The 21,911-nt window shown below is 41.9% G+C and overlaps 1 protein-coding gene across 1 annotated transcript; it reads right to left on the reverse strand.

The window, feature by feature from the left end:
- Positions 1 to 6,369: 6,369 nt before the first annotated feature.
- On the reverse strand, positions 6,370 to 13,893 carry LOC135227125 (RING finger protein 37-like). The gene is given in 7 exon segments (XM_064267001.1): positions 6,370 to 7,451; positions 8,064 to 8,085; positions 8,088 to 8,179; positions 9,247 to 9,355; positions 11,043 to 11,805; positions 12,339 to 12,423; positions 13,816 to 13,893. Coding segments are annotated over 6 exon segments (1,854 nt in total). The 5' UTR covers positions 12,420 to 12,423; positions 13,816 to 13,893; the 3' UTR covers positions 6,370 to 6,664.
- Between the last annotated feature and the right edge of the window lie 8,018 nt (positions 13,894 to 21,911).

Raw genomic sequence — 21,911 nt, forward strand, 5'->3', positions numbered from 1 at the left:
AGAAATTCATTTCTCGATGTGGTTCAGATCCCACAATAAGCTGTGGGTCGAGTTGATAAGTAAACACTTGGTTCCTAGCCATGTGAAAATATCTAATCCTCGGGCCAGCCCTAGGAAAGTTGCTCATAAGCTCAGTAGTCTGCTTAAATTAAGATATACTTATTTATTCAATTTTGTGGACAAACTTTCTTGTAATGACTTGCATTTTACAAGAGATGACACAGAAAAATTCTGATTTAACTGTTTTGTCTGATAAGAGATCATACTAGTCACAGACACAATGCCAGTCAACAGTTCATTAAGAATGTCTCAAATTAAACCAAGTCCAACGTCCATATCTCAAACTATCCTAACAAATAATGGAATAAGTTAATATGGTAAAAGAAAAGAAATTTCAGCTTTATTAAAATAGCTAATGTTACAGCAGTCAGTGAAGTAGATTATTAACACTCCTACAGAAAATGTAACAACTTTATTCCCTCAACGTACCTTTTCAGGATCTGACCACGAGAGGTCACAGAGACCTCGTCAGAAACTTCAGCCCTCCATGACCAACATATAACCTTGACGTTGGCAATTGCTGTCACATGATAAAAGCAGCCAAAGTGAAGAGGTCCTCCTGTGTGTTACCTTCACCTGCCTGCAATACAAGGGAGTAATCAAGACTTGACAGAAACACAATCTGATCGATGATTAAAAACATTTAAAACATTTCTTGAAAAAGGCTGACAAGAGGAATCACCAATGACCTTGGAAGTCAAATTAGATTTCACATGCAAAGACATCCCTGGCAAATATGTGCACCAACTACCACAAGTACAAAAGCAGGTACCTAAAGTACTAATGTAAAACTGTACAGACTAGGGGAGTGCTGATCCAGAGTTGGGCATACCTAAGCCTCCAGAGACAAATCTAGCGATGTGCAGACAGGAAGTCATGAAAACCAGCACAAAAATCAGTAATCTTGAGAGTCAGATGCCAGTGATACAAGAAGATTGGGGCCAGAAATACCTGCCCAACAATGGTGTGCTCAAAACCAGGTAGCTTCTGTGAATCAGAACCTTAGCTTTCTATGCAAGTACTTACATAAGGAAAATATGCCTCCTGCTTTAGTCCCAGTCCCATGGGAATGAGCGTTAAGAAAAAACATCACAGTAAATACTATCTCGATTATGGCCTAATAATCTTAGATGTTTTAGTATGATTATCATATGAAACGCAATATGAGGACTTGAGGGCACAGCATAAAAGCTTAAATAGAGTGGTATTTAAGTAAAATACGTACCATACTTTGTTACAATAAGCCTTACGTATTACCAAAGACGTATTACCACACTCCCTTCAACATGTGAGCGAATCATACACCAATGTTTTGACGTTCATTCGTCAATATTTATATTCACTCATTTGTCAAAATGCTTATAATATAAGCTGTGGATATTTTGCCATGTCGCAGCAGGCTGAGTATTTGACTATTTAGCTGGCATTTCCAGTACAAATATGCAGTCTATTTTCGGACTTTGATATCTAGTTATATAAGGAAAATACACTTAGGTATCACACAAAATGCTGCTCATTACCTACTGCCTACCTGAGCATTGATTGTTCCGACTGAAAAACCTTGCATGTTTAATCAATGCCTATAGATAGTTACCTACCACACGTGCGAACCGAACCTTGTATTGTAACCGATTCTTGTAACAAAAACGCAAGTGTGGACGGTTCCTCTAATTATACCCCGAACCCCGAACCCGCGAGGTTCGAGGCTCCGTTCGGCCTCCGTCCCGCCAATTGGCGGTTTTTGGGCCCCGAATCAAAGGGAGGTCTCTTTGAACGTTACGCAATGTGTGGACGGGACCTGTATGACACGCGTATCAACAGAGGTTGCTGAACTTGTTAACACCGACTATGAACAAGGCCGTCCACAGTAGAGTCCCTTGTTTTGGTCAGTCAGTACCATGGCTGATTGGAGTGAGGAAGAGGTCCAATTTATTAGTTATTTCGAAGAAAAGACTTTACTGTGGCCAGAAACTTCTTGGAATCTCATGTCAGCGAGTAATTCCCGACCACTGTATTCTACCCTTCTAGTATATAACCTTGATTGCCACCATCTTCTTTTATTTCGCTTCATCTTCGTTAAATAATGTGTATAAATATACGCGGCAGCTGCTACTTGCATGGTGGCCATCGTCGGTAAACAACCCGGACAGAGACAGACTGATGATCGCAGTGGATTGAAATGAAGTTACGTGCTTAACGTGATTACGGTTCGTCCTCAACATTTTGACACCTTTAACCGTATATGCGTAACTCGGTTACAAATACAAGGTTCGGCTCTCACGTGTGTACCCACCTTTATGCCTACACATCGAACCTACCACCATATTTCATCTACTGCTAGATCAGGTTTTAAAATGTCATAAAATCAGTAAGGGTTCTGGGCTACCATTTTGGGTACCTATTGGGGTCTCAATTGCTTTTCCCGTCACAGGATTGCCAGATTGGGCTACAAACCACAAATTGGGCTACTTTTTACACCTTTGGGCGACAAGATTTCACAGTCTGCTACTTGCGACTTTTTTGGCTACTTTTGATTTGACTTGGGCTCTTTTATTCGATTTGGGCTACTTCCATTCATTTTGTATAATAATGATACTACTACTACTACTACTACTACTACTACTACTACTACTACTACTACTAATAATAATAATAATAATAATAATAATAATAATAATAATAATAATAATAATACGTAATAATCTACTGCTGACACTAACCCCATTTTCTGATTATTACCTCTAGAATTAGCTGACGATCAGTCTAAGATAGCAGATATTGGAAGTCAGTGACGAAATTTGTTGAACCTAAACTGGAGTAATATTTTCAATGGGAAAGTCCCAACATCGGGTACTGAGTTTTGGACAAAGGCGATTGGTGTAACCAATGCAGGAGGTGAACTAGTTTTAAAGGATATATCAGAATTTGCATTAAAAGTCTACAGCCTTCCAGTAAGTAATGCTCAAGTTGAAAGGGTTTTCTCTAGAGTTACACGAGGTAAAACAAAGTTGAGAAATCGAATGGGCTTATAGAGCTCTTAACCTCAATAAAGACCAGCCTGGAATTGAATGGCAAATGCTGTTCAACATTTGAACTCAAAAGATCCATGCTGAAATATATGACTCTTCAGTCTATAAAAATGAGAAAGATGATGATAATGTGGAAAGCCTACTGAATGACTTGGTACTCTAGTTAAATTTGGAAGAGACTATAGCATGTGCTTTAATTTTTTTTCTTTAGTTGCGAAAAAGAAGTGTCCTAATTTTTCAAGAAAGTCACTGATTTTGAGAGGATGAAATGTACTTTAGTTTTGAAAAGGAACAATTTAAGTTTGATTAGAAAGGCAATAAAATATTTTTGAAAAGAGAAATTTACTTCAGTTTTGAAAAGAGAAATTTACTTCAGGTTTGAAAAAGAAACGTGTACCATATAGCCAGGATTAACCACTAAAATGTAAGTATAACTTTATTATGCTATGAATGTGTGTACATACAATACATACACATACTATATAGATTGATAAATAGATATGATAAATAGTAATTTGCATTGTGTTACAATGTGTGTATATATATATATATCTTATATATTTATATATATATTTGTATATATATATAATATATATATATATATATATATATATATATATATATATAATGATAAATTGAGCCACTTTTACCTGAAATTCGTGACTTTTCAAGTGTTTGTGCTACTTTAACGTAACCTTCCTGGTATGCAGAGGCGTCAATATTATATGAATACAGACAATAGTGGAAATAAAAAAAACTGATAACACTGTTGACATTAGTTTCATGATTGATTGAGGAATTTTGCACAAGAATTAGTACGAAACAAGAGCTGAGGTCTTTCCTTCTACACACTGGTCAACTGGTCAGTTGCCGGCTTCCCGAGGGGAAAAAATTGCAGAAATATTATAACCACGATATACACTCTAGCTGCAAAATGACAAATGAAATGTCAAAGCATTGAAAATGTAGTTTCATCAATGGAACATCTGTGAAGGAGGCACGGGGTGACGGGGCCAAGGACCAGGGTGTCAGACTCTAAACATACGTACTGGAAGCGTTCTCTTTGGGTTCTTCACAGTTCAAGACTAATTTATGATCAACAGGATTGTTTTAACAAATAATATCCGGTCATACCAACGCTCTATAAATACAAGAAGGTTATCCAAACCTTAATGAAGGTGAAAGGACAAAAAGATGTTTCTAAAGGCTGAACACGGTACTACAGCGCATGAAAAGCCTGCGCGGTTATTTGTTCCATTAAGTCTATGATTTACCCGAGATATTAGTCATTTAGATACCATAGAATTTATACAAACTAATACCTCTCTATAAAAATGAATGGGCAATTCGACTGTCTGTCTTTCCAAGCACCCTAAGCCATGGTTCAAATCTTTGCAAATGTTTTTATCTTAATGTCCCATTGGCAGTAAGTTATTCCCAAGATATTGTTAATTGCATGTCAAGTGATATTTGTGGTTAAGTATGAGTATGTAAAATGAATGGTGGAAGAATGGAAGTGAGTGAATCATACAGATACTGCAAATGAATAAATACAGTACAACAGCAGACCCTGGTAAGATGAGAGAAGTGAGTTACAGAAGAGGTGAAGCAAGAATGTTATCAAGGTGTGTTGCAAAAGATTGAAAAAAGATACTTGGATCATCTAGAAAAGCAAAGGTGAGAATATATGAAAGGAATGTTGAATCACTCTCCATTATGGAAGTGAAGTGTGGGAGCTGAGTGTGAATTAAAGAAAAATGGCATAGTAAGCTGCTGAGATGAAATGTGTAAAACAGTATATGTGACATAAGAATAATTGAAAATGCTATTAATTTTGATTTACCTTGAAAAAGTGGTAAAAAGTTCGGTGTGGCAAGGAAAAAACAGGTTTGTGAATAGTATTTTATTTAGAGGTGTCAGCAGGGAGGTGGAAAAAATGACACAGACAGGCCAAGATAGAAAAAAAGATGTATCACTGCATAGTAAGTGTAAAAAGCTGTGTATGTTGAGGAAGTTTCTGGCAAATAGGATTATCGGTGATTTGGCAATTAAAAATATATTGACTCAGATTGAGAAATTTGCCAGATGCACTGACACCCATTTTTTTAATGTTTAATTTTTTTTAATGTCCTCTCAAAATGCAGAGTATTTCCAATGCTACAAGTTTGAATTGACTCTTTGACAGAAATAATGTACTTACTCTTTAAAAAGCTTGACCAAGGCTTCATACGTCCTTGAAAGACAGCAAAATATTTCATGAGCACCTCATCTTGAAGACCTGCTTTCCTTTGAATCGAATCGATTATAGATTGTAGGCCAAAGGCCAAGCACCGGAACCAATGAAGAAAATAACAGTAAAAGATTAAAAGGTGTAAAAAGAAAAAACCTTAGTTGCACTATGAATTGTTAAGAGAGGGTGGAAAGTAAGGTGAAAGAAAGAGAATATGAAACGAGGTACAGTAAAAGGAATGAAAAGGGTTGTAGCTAGGGGCCAAAGGCACACTTCAAAGTACCTTAAGGTCCACTGATAGCACTACACATCCTATGGGCCTGCTTTCCTTTACTGCTAACTTCCATAAGAATAAATGAAGAGGAAACTTTTTTATTTATATCTTTATTCATAAAACTAGTTTAAGCACTGGCTTATTTTTAATTTAAAGAACCTGTAGTGAACTTAAGACCAGGACTTTCATATTAAGGGCTCATAGGTTAGCAATGTTTTATTACTGGTTTTTTTAGTAATGAAACTGATATTTCAATGAGAAGCAAGTTTAGTACAGTACGTATAGGGAGATTTTATGCATAAAATTTTTAGTGTAAATGTTCAGGAAAAGTTTGGAAAGACAAGGAACCTGGATTTTCTTGGACATCTGAGAGGAAGGACTAGAGTTTCTCTTTAGTTTGATCAGTTCCCAAGAACACTACTGCATTTCAGCAAGGAAACAGCGTCCATTGAAAAGAACACCAGCTACATCTCAGAGATTTTGCCCTTTGAAGACACAAGCAGGAAGTGAAGACATGATCAACATCAGTATTGGCAAAACCAAGAGCAGCTCCTGTAGAAACAGCTGGAAGCAAGACAAACTGAATAAACCAGGAAAGACAGCACTTCCACACTTATAAGAACGTGCAAGGTAAAACGAGGAGTATTAATGATTACATTAAGTAATAGAGAACTGGATAAGCATTCTTTTTAGTGCCTTTAAGTTTTTTAGTGCACCTGGCTGTGTCCTGCAAAGTAAAAGGCTACCTTATGGTAAATAGGTTTGAATAAAAAGTGTTTTGTTGTCATTTATTGTAAAAATAGTGATTTTACTTTAGCAAACATTGTGCAATATGTCAAAATGTAACTCACAAGACAATTGCAGTATCGTAAAGCTACAATGGATGGAAGAAGGTATGAAGTTCAAAAATACAGGTACTACATTTATATTGTGTACCTCAGAAATTCAGAATACTGTGATACAAAACTGATGCTGCATGCAGAGTAAGAGGGAAACCGATTCTTCCATTTTTTGAAAGCAATAAACTTGAAATCTACTGCTATTTATACTCGCGCAAGAGGATAATGAAAGTCACTGATAATCCATAGAAAAAATACTCTTTTTGTGATATTTTGATACCGCTGATCTTTCACATTCTCGCTGGCAAACTGAGCAAGTCACTGTACTCTTGTTTTGTTGAAACAAACACTTCCTACACATGAGATGGCTACACTGTAAACTGTAAAGATCACTTTTTTCCCCACAAGTGCAAGCAGGGGAATTTTTCAATGCTAAATCAAGGGCACTTGTATTTTCTGCCTTGGCATCCCCCTGAATCACAGTATTTGGTTTTCCCAACACTCTCTGGTTCTGGGTCTTTGAACCTGTACCATTTTGTCGCGTATAAGAAAGAGCACTGCCTATCATATGTATTAGTCCATGATGGCTACTTGATGGTTTCTGAGCCATTGAACTTTGTGGAGGCTTACTAAGCTGATTTCTCCTCTGTCTGAAGGCCTGATAGTATGATAAATGATCCGCCTTAACATGTTTTTCATTGGGCAATTCCTTTCCTAATCGGCTCTGAGGTACTCGAGTTTCTATTGTCTTAGAGGTACCAGGTTTATTTATGGATGAATCTTTAGTTCTTTCCTTGTCATCACTTTCACAGTTAACTTGATCTTGCTGCAGTGTGGCACAACTCTCCTCTTTTGAATCAGCAGTATCGTCGAACTTTCTTTTCACGCCCGAGATAATGCTATTTTCTCTATAGCCATTAATGAAGCCATTTAAACTACTCATTTGCTGTGTTCCACTTGCAGATAAAGTCCGACCACATGACTGAACCAGTGGATGATCAGCATTCAATAACAGGAATCTGCAAAAGATCAAAAGGAAAACTTCAACACTCCATTGTCAAGGTCTAAAATGTTAGTTAGTCAAAACGTAAAACTAAAATCTTTATTTTTTTGTGACATGAATACAAACCTTTTAGTTTCACTTTGTTTACGTGTTCTGAAAAGTATGGCTACAGCACAAAATAGCAGCTAAACTAGTAAAGAAATAATTAGTAGCATGTAATCCTACCTCTCATCCCACCTAAATGGCAATTTAGGTTAATTATTGAGTTTGTCATGAAACAACTGAAGTTACTGGCATAAAACTTTTTCATACACTCCCATAAGTCATAATAATGTTTCCTCCAAATCCCCTCACCCAGCTGCTTTGCACATAAAAAAAATGAGGCTGGCAGATCCTTCCTACTGATAAATCAAAGATGCACATGTGCACACTGTTACTCAGCTGTTAGTTACATGGCTAGTCTTCTTCTTCTTCTTCTTTCAGTAGCTCTTAAGAGGTTATGAATCTCAGAACTATCACATTTCAAAATTAAGTTGAGTATGACTGATGGGTTTAAAATAGTATTTCTTATGCTAAAAACTTCAACTTTTTTCAACTTTTTTTTAAATTGTTAAAACAACATCCTCACCTGTCGATGCGAGCTTTCAAGGGACATTGGGTGCGGGCATTTGCCCATGCTTGAAGGGTACGCCTGTGAATGGATCTGATGCAGGACGGCCCCACACTGCTTCATGAGCAATAAATCTGGAATTGATCAAAACTAATACAGCATAGGATTACAGTATAGTTTACTTAAGGAAATACAGTAGAAAATGATCTGAGCTTTCCATCATACAAAAAGCCCATCAGAGATTTTCAGATATATGCTCTAACTGGAAACCTACTATGAACTGGTTCCAAGTAATCCTTTAACTTACCCCTGGGCTGGCTCATAGTCACGACGGGTGTCTCTTAAATCTAGCTGTATAAACTATTTGCCATTCAGTATGATGTAAACATTAAACTATCCTCATCAGACAGCATACAGTAGCCCTGCTTGCCTTGATACTTTTTTTGCTATACAATTTCAAGATAGTCAGGTAATTGATAGTGTAACTGTAAAATAAAGTAACGTACTAGTAAATATTAAAATCTCTCTACAATTTTTTCATAAAATTTCCAAGTACTAAACCCTGAAAGGCAAATACCAAAGAAAAGCACTTAACATCAGGCCCAGGTGCATTAGGATTTTTTAATTGGTCTGGTTAAACTACAGGACTTAATATTAATCCAGCCTTGCCTAGGAAAAGCCAAAAGAAGACTAAAATGGAGAGCAATGTTGGAAAATTCAGGTTTATCTTCAGCTGTATAGACCATATGTAGTGTTGAATGATGTCTTTAAAATTCATAATCATTTCATGAAAACTAATAACCAAGCTAGTAAATTTGAGAAATGGAACAGTTAAGCATAGCTAAAAAACTGGGTAATATTATGTGGTGCGCAAAGAATACTTCAGTACCAAATGACATTTAGTATTAATCACCAGTCATCAATCTTTAACAGGAGCTCATTAATGCACAGTGATCTTTACATTAAAACATTTAATTTTTTAAAACCATGTCTGATCTGCTGGCAAATACAGTACTTAATAGCAAGAATATCATATGAAAGCTATACAGTAGCATGAAGAATTATAAAAAATTATACATTATTAGCAAAGCATTTGTTACATAACTTCCAATGAGATTTATGTAAAAATAATATGTGAGAAAGCATATCTTCCTGCAGTTTCTTCTAATAGCATAGAATGTCTTAACAAAAAGATACTAACCTGTCAAGTGTGTTGGCATCTATGGAGTGGCCAGAGGGTAAAAGGAGAGGAACTGTCATGACTTCACAAGTAAGAGGATCCAAAAAATCTTCGGGTACCTCAGTGGAATCTGAAAACAGGCATTTTAGCAAGTCAATAATGTTCCTAGCTATTATTGCAATCATTTGTTGGTGTTAAATATATTATAATAAATTTTAAAAAATAAAAGATCAACACTAAATGGCCACATTTATTATCTCAAATAACCACAATGAAGTTTTTTTTGTTTGTATGGTGTTTTTACGTTGCATGGAACCAGTGGTTATTCAGCAACGGGACCAACGGCTTTACGTGACTTCCGAACCACAACGAGAGTGAACTCCTATCACCAGAAATACACCTCTCTCACTCCTCAATGGAATGGGCGAGAATCGAACCTGCGACCACCGAGGTGGGAAGCAAACACCATACCAACCACGCCACTGAGGCGCTTAACCACAATGAGGGCTTAATAAGATTAACAAGTTAGCACAAAAAACTTGTTTTGCACTATAGAAACTTAATGTTATACTTTGACATTTGTAATGTATCCTAAATAATATTCAAAGGTGTCTACAAAAAAAACTACCTCTCTTACTTCCTTACATCTAAATGTAACACTGAAGAAAAAAAAAACAGCAGGAGAACTTCTCTATTGCATTAAAATCGATAATGACAAGTCAAATATCAAACTGGCTGGAATCCTAAACTTTTGAGCCCATGAAGTCGTGTATGTATTGTACTTGCATCTGGTATGGGCCAAACTGGGACAGGAGAGGTTGGAATAAATACAGTACAGCACAATGCATAGCATTTAGTGAAATCATAATACAGTCATTAAGGGGCAGTTTAACCACATCACATAGTAATCAAGTCCAACTTCTACACTCACAGGACTGGCCAAAAGGAGTTCTTAAATTTACAGGAATCACTCAAAGAATTAATGAAAAAGAGATAAAAGACACATATAGTGAGAAAAAAAATTAGGCAGTCTAAAGGGAGTTTCAAAGACGGCAAATAAAACAAACCAGCATCAAAGTTGTGGGAATATGCATGCTGCTAAGAGCATTTAAGACCACCTACAGCATCCTGTTCAAGGCCCACTGTAAACAATGTCTACTCTACACATTTAGTGCACCTGCTAATGTCGTTCTTATTTGGAAAAGGAAAGTGAATAGTTCAGGAAAAGTAGAAAAAATGTAACTTAAAATAAATGCTAAAAACGGACTCAATGGAGTAACGAGCAATATTCTGAGAAATTAATAAATGAAATGAACAGCAACTGGAGGATGATGATACAACACAGGAACTAATAGAGAATGTAAATAACTTTCAGATGTAATGTCATCCCTTGAGACAATGAAAAATGACAAGCTTCCATCATCAAAAGAAACAAGAGGAGATCTGCTCCGTAGTAATAACAGAAAATCCACCATTCTGATAACTATCAAGAAACAATGAAGTAAATAAAGGTTACAAGAGGCAAAACATCAATTATTATGTGAAGGACCCCATACCAAGGGTAGCAATTGCTGAGATGAATTGCTGAGATGAATTGCTGTGCAAATCAAATGACTGTCAATTGCCCCTCCAGTAATTTGGGCTGTTTTTATGGGATCAGCCAGCAAGTTAAGGATTGTATAAAAGTGAATTTGTTATTGTATTTAAATACACTACTCAACAGCCAGCAAGTTAAGGCTTGTATAAAAGTGAATTTCTTATTGTATTTAAACTTACTATCTTCCCAAACTATAAAACTACTTTTAACAGCTTTATACCTTTTTCCTTAGAAGTTTCTGTTTCAGATTCCTTATGCAATACCTCTTCACACTGTGAATTATATATGCGTGGAACAGTAATGGTTTCCACAGAACGGGTCCGTCCAAACCATCGACTCATTATCTCTTTCCTGAGGATCTTATCTGTCTTAATTCCTGGTTGACCCCAAATTTCCAGGGTTTGCAAAACAGGGGGAATGCTCCCTGATGTTCTTAGGATTCTCACAATCAGTTTCCTGATGCATCGCAGAGCTGTTCTGTTGGTGTGTTTTAAAGCCCTCCGGTAAATCTTCTTACCATCTGATATGGCATTATCCTCAGGCATTCTTACTCTTATCCAGTGCTTGTAATGGTGATTCCTCAAAATAATACAATCCTCACCCTGTGTGAAAAATGTCCCTACACAATAGTAAACATCACCATTGTCTTCAATCGTTTGCAAGTCTTGAACAGGTTGCAAATTAGATGAAGTGAAAGGGGAATTCATTTTGGGTTGGGCATAAGAACTTGATGATGCATTATTTTCACACAAGACGGCTTCTGAAACTGATCTGGATGCATTAGTCTGTGCTTCATCCTGACTGGTCTCTTCTGGATGTGTGAAAATAGAGAATCCTGTACTATACTTTTGCTCTAAGAAAGTATTAAGTTTGATATGACTGATGTCAATAGGAACTTTGAAGGTGACAGTAATGTCAGCAGGTGGTCGTATAAAATATTCTCCCATGTATCCTTTTCTTCTTATACTTGGATCTTCACTAATCTGGAAAGAGGATGACAAACATTTCTTTAGAACTCTACCATAACCATCTGTTTAGTTCAGAACATAATGGAATATTTCTCTCATACCTCCTTATTATAATATCATCTGTTCCTGTAACTAAAAAGATGCCTGTTCCTTAGAAAAAGAAAATTATCTGGGTATTTGACAAACAGAGTAGTACATACTTAACAAGTGAGACTAAAGTTGCTTTTGTCACATATTTTTATTAAAAATGTGTTGCTATTAACTTTAAATCTATGTCTAAAGATTTCAAGAAATCTATGATATACAGAATAAACATTAAATAATGTATTCTTAGTATTTAAAGACAATAAATCTAAAGGTGTTATATCATAAATCTCCCCTCCTTATGATCAATACTTACAAGCATTTATTTTTTTCTAAATGTGAACATAAATTAGCTATATTGTACTTGGAAAATAACTAGCATTCAAATAAAAAACTATGAAGCAATGGTAGTCTGAATACTCATATGAATTTATAAAGCGAATAGATTACTCTAAAATACTCACAAGATTACGAACTTCTCTTCCATCTGCCTCGGGCTTATTTGTTGAGATTGATGGCTCCAGGCATCCAGCACAGAAATTCATTATGCTGTGGGATTAAAATACCAATATTGAATTGATTTTCAATCACTAATGCAAAAACATCTTACAAACTTTCTGTACTAATTGATAATTTATAAAAAATAAAAAATCCAAGTACTTTCTACCACATGATCAATCAACTTAAATAACTTAAATATTCCCCAATATGGTGAAATATGCTTAAAAACAGGGCCAATGCTTTTACAGAGACCTTGGCTTCCTAAACTTACAAGTTTGGTGGCTACCAGATGATACCTTGTATAACAATTTTTGCAGTCTAATTGGGAAAAGTCATTGCTAACCTAGGCAAGAAGCCCAATGCCAAGCTTCACCAATCCTTGCAGTGAGTATTCTCTAGCTAGTTCACCTGACGAGGCACTGATATGCCCCAGGTCCCTATTCTGCAAGCCACAGGCTTCTATTGATTTTAGGTCACTAACGAAAGTTGTCTGTGTCTGCCATGGGTCTGCGTAAGTATAGGTACATCAAATGAACTGAGGAAAGACATGCCAGCTGGAATTTTGAATGAAAAGTTCCCTTTTAACCTCTCAAGTCAAATCATTCATACCTAGCCCTGATCCTAAAGAAATTATAATGGTTAGGGTTCACGGAATTAAGGGTTATATCAACATCCCAGGCTTTCATGACAGATTTAGACATAGCCTAAATTCTGCTTTAAACACTGTTTTTTTAGGTCCTTAAGCTTTCTAGGTAGTTACGAGACCTAACACAAGTCTCTTGATGTGCATTTAATTGAACCCGTATTAGCAACAGAGTAAGTTTTAACCATTCCCAAGAATGCCTTTTATAGAGGTGTAAAGGCTATGAAAATGGTAATTACCTAGTAGCCAAGATACGCTCAGTATGTGATTTTAAATGTGAAATAAATGTTACAATAATTTTTATAGTGATTTTGACAAATCTGACACTAGATTTCACTAAAAACATTTGGCAATCTCAAGTTACTACCTATACTCCGCCCTTCATAGACTAGGTATGGCCTATGGCCTACCAACACTATGGGACCACTGACGGAAATTGGACTATCAGCTTCTAGAACCTTAGGGTCACATTAGGTTAGGGGGCGTAGACCAGGAACTGTCCATTCCCTTTAGGCAAGGCAGTAAGGAAGGGGAAACAATAATGGGAGGGGGGGGGGCCAGTTGAGAACAATGGACACCACTAGCCCTAGTAGTTACATCAACGAAAATAAATCTAACATTACATTGAATATCGTGTCCTGACCTACTCAGAATTTACTTTCCTAACTTGACCTAAGGTTCAGTGCCCTGACCTGGCCCGGGGGTGAGGAGGGATTCCCATTCCCCCCTGGGTTCCCGAAAGACACTAAAAATCGAAACATGGACCATTGTATCATAAGTTGGACCTCTAAACTCACTATAGGCTAATATTAAGTAGGGGTATGGCCCGGTCATTGCATTGTCCCGTGTGCCCAAGTTTGACCTGACCGATACCCTGCAATGACAAAAATAATAGGTAACCTAAGAAACAAGTAGGTAGTAGTAGTTACCTAGGTAGATAGTAACTTTAAAACTAAACACTCACCTTAAGCCCGCAGTACCGTATACTGCCTGTCAATTGTAATGGCAGATCGTCCTTTTCCCTAGAAAAATATTATATAGATATAATTTTATCACTTTATTGCGTCCAAAGAACCCGTTTATTTACAATGTAGTTCGCCATCTGGGTTCCAGCCTCCAGGGACCAAGTTCCACAATCACAGTTCCGGGCACAGTGATGAGTAGAGCTTTATAACTCGAAAATGATCATTGACTTATTTATTTTACTTGTAAAGTATTATCCATCGGACATTGATTTTACATATAAGATTTTGAGCTTAATGCTACCTTTAAGAGTTACTAATCTTTAAGATTTCACTCATTGTGAAAATACAAATCACCCATAAAGACAATATGATACCTTGAATTTATCCATCTCTTTTAAAACTATAGTGTTATCACTTTCCTTAATTTTTATTACTGAAAATTAAAGTGTTAATATTGAAAATTAACAGGTTGCTGATTTTAGCCTCTCGTTTGCAACCAGTATACAATTTTTTTCTTTTAGTTTTGTTAGGAGAGTTTAGGGGTCTAGACCCGAGGTTATGTCCCGATCAAAGGCCCTGTTCCAGATCCTTTATCTGTTTATAAGCTCAGAAGTATAAATTTTCAGTGTAATTGCCTTTTTTTCAATTCCACGGAAATTGCAGACATCACCTTTAACTTGCTGATTCCCACTGAGCCCGACTATGAATCTCGGGTTCTTCATTATTTCCCCTTCTCTTCCAAGATTATTTCAGTTCACACATTAATTTTCTGGTTTGTGTCTTTTACAGCGCTATTTTATCAATTTTCCATTTTGTTCCTATCACTAAATTTTATTTACCCGCAAACTGTCACCTCAGTAACGTCCACTTTCTACAATTTCTTTATTAATATTTTCTCTTCAAAATTTATCGTGTTATGGATGTTCTCTACACCTAACATGTTTAATTGTTTACTATTTCGCCCCCTCTGTTTCCTATAAATCCAATTTCACCTGTATAATAGTGCTGTCTTTTGACAGTATCTTGTGATCAAATTCACTTGTCTAATTCACATCATTTTCATTAAATAAAGTTTAATCCGCAACATTCTTCTTCTTTCAGAAAATTAAGGTAAAATGCACACAAATTTTAATACCTAAGGAGGTGCCGTTGCATACAGAGCACTTCAATACTACTACTTTTTGGCCGTGTGGTGGTGCAATTGTGTGCTGACATTTTACCTTGTTATCTAAGTGTTATTTCACCGTAACTTATAACTAACGACACAATGGGCGGAAAAAAGGGAGGCAAAGGGTCTGACCTTGGGAGAAGTATAATAAAAGACAGGTTTGGGAAAAGAAACAAACCTGCCACTTCTATGGTAAGCATTTACAGTGGTAGTCCAGGCCTGCCTCATGAGGGTGACATTTGATTACCTACCTATTAGCTATAGGTAGTAAATTCGGTCGTAAATGTTAGTCCTGGGGTGTGTCGATGGATTAATTAACCATTTCCTAGGGAAATTAATGTCATATTCATCTAGATTATATTTGAAAATTTTTTAAAATGACTAGCCTACCTAGGCTACCTACATTCGCCTTTGGTGTCAGGAAGAAAATATAATTACTAGGTAGGTAGTACCTAGTATGCAATTCTCGAGTAATAATTTTTGGTCAACTGGAAAAATTACGTAACTAAAATTGAAAGACTATGAACTGTACTAACTGTACATCATAATTAATGAAGTAGTAAATTACCTAGTACAGGGATAGGCCTACCTACTAGTAGGTAGGTACCTACCTAGCCTAACATCTTTCCTAAATTAGCAAGACAATAAAGTGTGGTAGGTTCAATTTTTAACACCAAATGTCACCCAGATATATTCAGTAATAAATATGGTAACATAGGTATGTCAAGAAGTAAATGATGGTACAACAGCATATTGGTAAATGGGTAGATCTAGCTACTAGCCTAGTATATACCTACCTAAAATTTTGCAGAAGGCCATAAGAGAAAAACGTTGTAACAAATAAACATACATTAATGATGTCGGTAATTGTGGGAAAACATATTAATGATGTTGATAATTGTTGGAAAACTACATTAATGATGTTGGTAATTGTGGGAAGCTAGCTAAATAATGTTATGTCCATTACTGTCAGGGCAAACCAATCATTTTTGTTTACCCCAACTCTTAAATATGAATATATATTAGGGCTTGTGCCTTGTATGATAAGGCGCCCTATGAGGTAATGTTAGACTAGCGATAATCTTATGCTAAGTCGGTTGGTATTGCACTTCCATCTTCAATGGAGTGTCTGGGGGTTTGTAGATCATTTACGAAGTCGGTATTATCTTGTTGGTTATTACGACGGTGTGTTAAACTCATGGTGAGGAGGTTCTTGTAGAAAACACGAAATATAAAACTATTTGTATTCTTCTGAAGTTTTACATGCTGAAGATCAGATATGATTGTACAAGTCTTCTAATAACGATAGCTTGATCGTTTCTGCCAATGATGATGGCTAATCCTATTCCTCTACATGATAAAGCTTAGGTAAAGAGGTACAGGTCTTCTAATGACGATAGCTAACTCTGTTCTCCCTGTCTACCATCTCTGTTACAAGTTATGAAGGAACAGACAGTAGTTCGAACATATGAACATACATACAAATGACATATTGTTCCGACACGGCATACAAACCTTCGGTCCTTTTACAATAGGAAGGTACTAGCGGCAGCTGGATAGTTCGTAAGCTTTCGAACAATTGGGGGGGTTCGGTAAGTTAACTGCTTGTCCGCAGGCAGCGCGCGCGCGACTGGGAGGTAAACAAATCACTTTTGCTTTCGGCCTCACAGCGAGTGGACGTGTGTTCGACGCTCTCTGCCCGCCCGTTCTCGCGTTTGCTTTTTCTTGAGTATATGGTTGTGTTTGTGTATGAAAAGAATTCATTGTAAGTACAATCATTTCTCTCTTTTCATAATATTTGAAGTGTTTTTGATTAATGATGGAATCTCCTCGCCTCGCTACCCCACGGAGACTATGCCCGGGTACCGAAGGGCGTAAATGCGGGAAGTTCCGCTCTTTCCCGGAGATAGACCCTCATATTTTGTGTGCTCGGTGTCGGGGGCGCGAATGCACCCGAGCCGAGCCATGTGATGTTTGCAATAATTGGTCGGAGGCGCAGTGGACTTTGTATGAGGGCAGGAAGAAGCGAAGGCCTGCAAAGGAGTCGTCGGAAAGCTCTCCCGCGACTCCTTTGGTGACGGACACTTCGTCTTCTTTCCTGCCGCCCGCTCAACTTCCACGTATCGCGCCTTCCCCTTCGGGGGAGTTTCTAGGTCCTTCTCCTCTCCTGACTTGTCGAGTGTGGAGGAGGGCGCTAGATACCTGACGTCGAGTTGTACTCTGGGTCCGCTATCCGTTCGTCTTCGCGCGACGGGTAGAGGATCCCCCCCCCTAATCACCCGACTTTGCCTCCTCAGGTGCGGTTGCCGCGAAAGGATGACCTCGGACAGGTTTGGTGGGCATACGATTTGGGGCTGACAGGGCGTGCCGAGTGTCCAGGGGCTGCTCTACCATCTCGCTGGCTCCGTGGCGGTCACCCATGCTACGGTCACGACCACCACCAAGACCCTTTACAACACCCGGCTACGCTTCACCTCCTCACCTGGTGTACACCCCGCACGCGGTCTCTGTGACACCCACTACATCGGTGCAGGGGCCAGTCGCCGTACCTCTGGGGAGTGTGATGCCGCCACCTGGTTTGCCGTGCTGCCGCGACGGACTTCGTGTGCCCGAAGAAGCTCGCCCCTGGAACCTCCCACCGGTACCTAGGATGTCTGTGCCGCTGGTACCGCCCATCTGGACCGCCTACACAGTCTGCCGTAACCTGCCGTACCTGCCCAGCTGCTGTCCACGGACGTGACGTTGACCACTGCTGCCGTTCCTGTACTGCTCCTGCTGTCTCTTCTGCCGTTCCTGTGATGCCTGCACCTGCTGATGTTGTTCCTGTTCCTGGCGCCGCTGCTCCCGATGCTGATCTGTTCGGACAGGTGCGTCCGGGCCCTGTTGCTTCGGCAACAGCAGCCCCGGCTCCGCTCTGGATGACAGATCTGACGTCGGTCCTGAGGAGGTTGACGAAGAAGAAGAAGAAGGAGGAAGGAAGGTGTCGTCGTCGTCTTCATCGTCTTCTTCGTCGTCGTCGTCGTCTGCCGCCTCTTCCCCTTCTTCTTCTAAGGCTCCCCCGCCGAAGAAGAAGAAGGTCGCCTCCCCCCCCCTAAGAAGTCTCCTTCGGGAACTTCTAAGGGCCCGTCTCGCTCTGGTGAGACGGGGGGTTCTCCCGCTGGTCACCCTGCTCCTTCGGGGGGGGCAGGACCCGTCTCTTCTTCCGCAAGGAAGAAGACTACGGGGACCAGAGGAGTGCCGGCTAACACCGACACTTCCTCACCTGCTGTCAGTGGTTCGGCCACAGCAGCAGGGTCCGTCTCGGCCTCTCGTTCGCGAGAGGTACCGAGTGTACGGTCGCCTAACAGCGGCCGTACAGCCAAGAACCAGAACTCTGAGTCCGCTCAGCGTCAGGTTCACGGCACGGAGCGGAAGACTGGTGACAGCTCCGCTCCACGCGACTCTCACCAGACCAGCTCTCGCTCTCGCGGCGAGCAGCTGGTACCCGGGGCGGCGTGACGGTCCATGACCGGCCACGGGCTGAGGCTGGGAAGATGTCCCCCCGTTCGCCGGGCACCAGCCACGGCTGGTACCAGCGAACTGACGCACCGTGAGGATACGCACCGATCTCACCGTGACGGTGGAGCTCGCCGGTCGCCTGACCGTCACTCTCACAGAGAGCGATCGGGTACGGCGACCAGCACCAGCTCCTCTGACACACGAGACCGGGGCCGCTGTTCTCGGTCCAGCCGTTCTCCACAGCGAGACGGCTCGACTAGGTCTGTCAAGCTCGATCGCCACCGCGGGTTGGCGATCGCCTGCAGTCTTCAAACCCCGCGCTGGTCTGCCAGCGAGCGAGGAGGGAGCGTCAGGTCTGCCTCTCCCATACCTTTCAACCTCCTCGGGTTACACCGGGAGGGGCGAGGTATTGAGGAGTTGATCGTGAGGGGTGCGCCCCTCAGGATCCCACCACGTCGTCGTACGTACCAGGCACGGTTCTCGGGCCAGCCAGGTCGTACGCACAGGTGGTTGGAGGAGACCGAGAGGGTCTGTCGCTGTTCCTCCCCTTGAGGGAGGAGGGTCTCGGGAGATGCTCCTGTTTGAGGGACTGGACGGTCCGACTCCGCAGGACGCAGTCACTCCTGAGATCCAGAGGAACTTTGCCGAGGTTATTGCGCTGATTCGTCAGCACAACGACCTCGCGGAAGGATCGCCGCTCCCACCATCCGAGTCCACGTCCCGGCTCGAGTCGTTCTGGGGCCCGAAGAGGGAACCCAGACCGACGGTGGGTTTGCCGCGTTCTGAGCTTGCGGACTCAGTGCTGGACCAGGTTGAATCGCTTGTCTCCGGACAAGACGGTTCGCTCAAGTCTGGCAGGTCGAGCAAGCTGCTTCCACCTCCTCTGCTGCGACAGCGGCGTTTTTACGTGCCATCTGAAGACCCGATGCCGCCCAAACCAGGTGAACCCGGAGTTAGCCAGGCTGACTCCGGGTGGTGTCTCTGCAGCAGCTCCTGTCCGAGAACCTGTGGTTCTCGCAGCAAGAGGCCACTCGGCCTGCTGGAATCTACCGCCATGGCAGCTTTCCAGGCCGTCTCCTGGCTAGATCTGTGGTCCCTCACAGTATCTAAGGTCGCAGCCAACTCCGGGGAATTTCTCCCGAAGTAGGACTCGTCCTTCAGGAGACTTTGCCAGTCTGGATGGAAGAGCCATCTCTTCCTTGCCCACCAGACGGTGAACCTGTGGGCCAACCTGGTTCTCCGACGAAGGGACGCTGTCCTTATCGGGTTTTCCAGGGCGGCCTGGGCGTGAAGCGGCGTTGGGACTTCGCAACGGACCTTTGTTACGGAGTTCCACGTCTCTCTTCCCAGGAGAGATGGTGTACCGCTGCGGTGGACAGCGGCGCACTGACGACAGTGACCGTCTGGTTCACCAGGCAGTCTCGAAGGCTTCTGGGCAGCCTCGGACTGCGGCCAAGTCTAAGAGCTCGGCTAGCGCTTCCTCGGTGGCTAAGACGGTAGCTGCGTCGAAGCCCCGGGGAAAGATCTGTCTTCTTCGATTCTACCAAGGGGAGCCGTAACAGCCCTCCTCCTCCCGTGGGAGGCTCTGGGAAGAAGTCGAAGAAAGGGGGGAAAGGAAACGCTAGGGACGGCGTTCCCCCCTCACCTGCTGCCGGGAAGTGGGGGGGTGCCTGGCCAGCCATTGGGCAACTTGGCAGCGCTACGGCGCCGAGACCTGGATTGTAGATGTCCTTCGGGAGGGATATCTATTACCCTTCGAATCTCGGCCACCCCTCACCTCCAACCCGGTCCAACAGCAGTCGTACGTTCCAGGGTCATCGAAGGACGTAGCATTGAGACAGGAGATCAAGACCATGCTGAGCAAAGAGAGCTGTAGAAATCGTCACGGATCAGTCACCGGGCTTTTACAGTCGACTCTTCCTGGTGGAAAGTCTACGGGAGGCTGGCGCCCGGTGATAGATCTCTCTCCCCTGAAACCGGTTTGTTCGCCAGACCCGGTTCACGATGGAGACGGCACGTTCAGTGCTCGACCTCATCAGGAGAACGATTTCATGCTTTCAGTGGACTTGAAGGATGCGTATTTCCAAATACCCATTCATCAGTCTCCAGAAAGTACCTCCGCTTCATCCTCGACGGGACGGATGTGTACCAGTCAGGGCACTTTGCTTCGGTCTCTCAACCGCCCCACAGGTGTTCACGCGAGTGTTTCACTCTGGTGTCTGCTTGGGCCCCCCATTCGCCACGGGATACGTCTGATGAGGTATCTCGACGATTGGTTAGTCCTGGCGAGCTCCCGCTCGCAGTTGCTACAGGACAGGGATCGACTGCTCGAGTTCTGTCGCGATCTGGGGATCGTTGTGAACTTCGAAAAGTCCGATCTCGAGCCCAAGCAGAGGATGAAGTACCGGTGGGTATGCTGATCGACACTGGTAGCAGGGCGAGTCTTCCCGCAGACTCGCGGATCAGCAGATTCAGGGAGGCAGCCAACCAGTTCCTGTCTCGGCAGGAACAGGTAGCTCAGCGATGGCAAGTCGTGACGGACACCTGTCGTCACTCGAGAAGTTAGTCCCTCACGGGCGTCTTCACCTGCGGTCTCTTCAGTGGAGACTAAAGGAGAGTTGGTCACAGGCGACGGATCCCCCAAGCTTTCCAGTGTCACTGACACAGGAGGTGAGGCAGGACCTAGCCTGGTGGCTGGACGACAGGAACCTCTTAAGAGGAGTGCCCTCTGCGCACTCCCCCCCCGGACATGCAGCTGTTCTCAGACGCATCGACCGAGGGATGGGGCGCACCTGGAGGAGTTGCTGACTTCAGGAGTGTGGGACGATGAACGACAAGCACCTTCACATCAATGTACTGGAACTCAAGGCAGCGTTCCTCGCTCTCCAAGAGTTCCAGGACCGCTTGATGGGACACTCAGTGGTGTTGATGTGCGACAACACCACGGTGGTGGGCCTACGTCAACAAACAGGGGGGCCTAGTGTCTCTCCGTTGTACCAGTTGACTCGGCAGGTGCACGAGTGGGCGAGGGCACACTCAATGAGCTGTCGGCACGCTACATTCCAGGGAAGAGGAACGTAGTAGCAGACACGCTCAGCCGTCGGGATCAGTGATAGGGACCGAATGGTCTCTACACCCAGGACGTGGCGGAAAGGCTCTTCGACCTGTGGGTCGACCAGTCGTGGATCTGTTCGCCACCCGCACAACAGGAAGCTCCAGGTGTTCTTCTCGGCCGTGCCGGACCCATGGGCAGCTGCAGAGG

This window comes from Macrobrachium nipponense, chromosome 15 (genome assembly GCF_015104395.2).
Source record: "Macrobrachium nipponense isolate FS-2020 chromosome 15, ASM1510439v2, whole genome shotgun sequence".
Classification (NCBI taxonomy): domain Eukaryota; kingdom Metazoa; phylum Arthropoda; class Malacostraca; order Decapoda; family Palaemonidae; genus Macrobrachium; species Macrobrachium nipponense.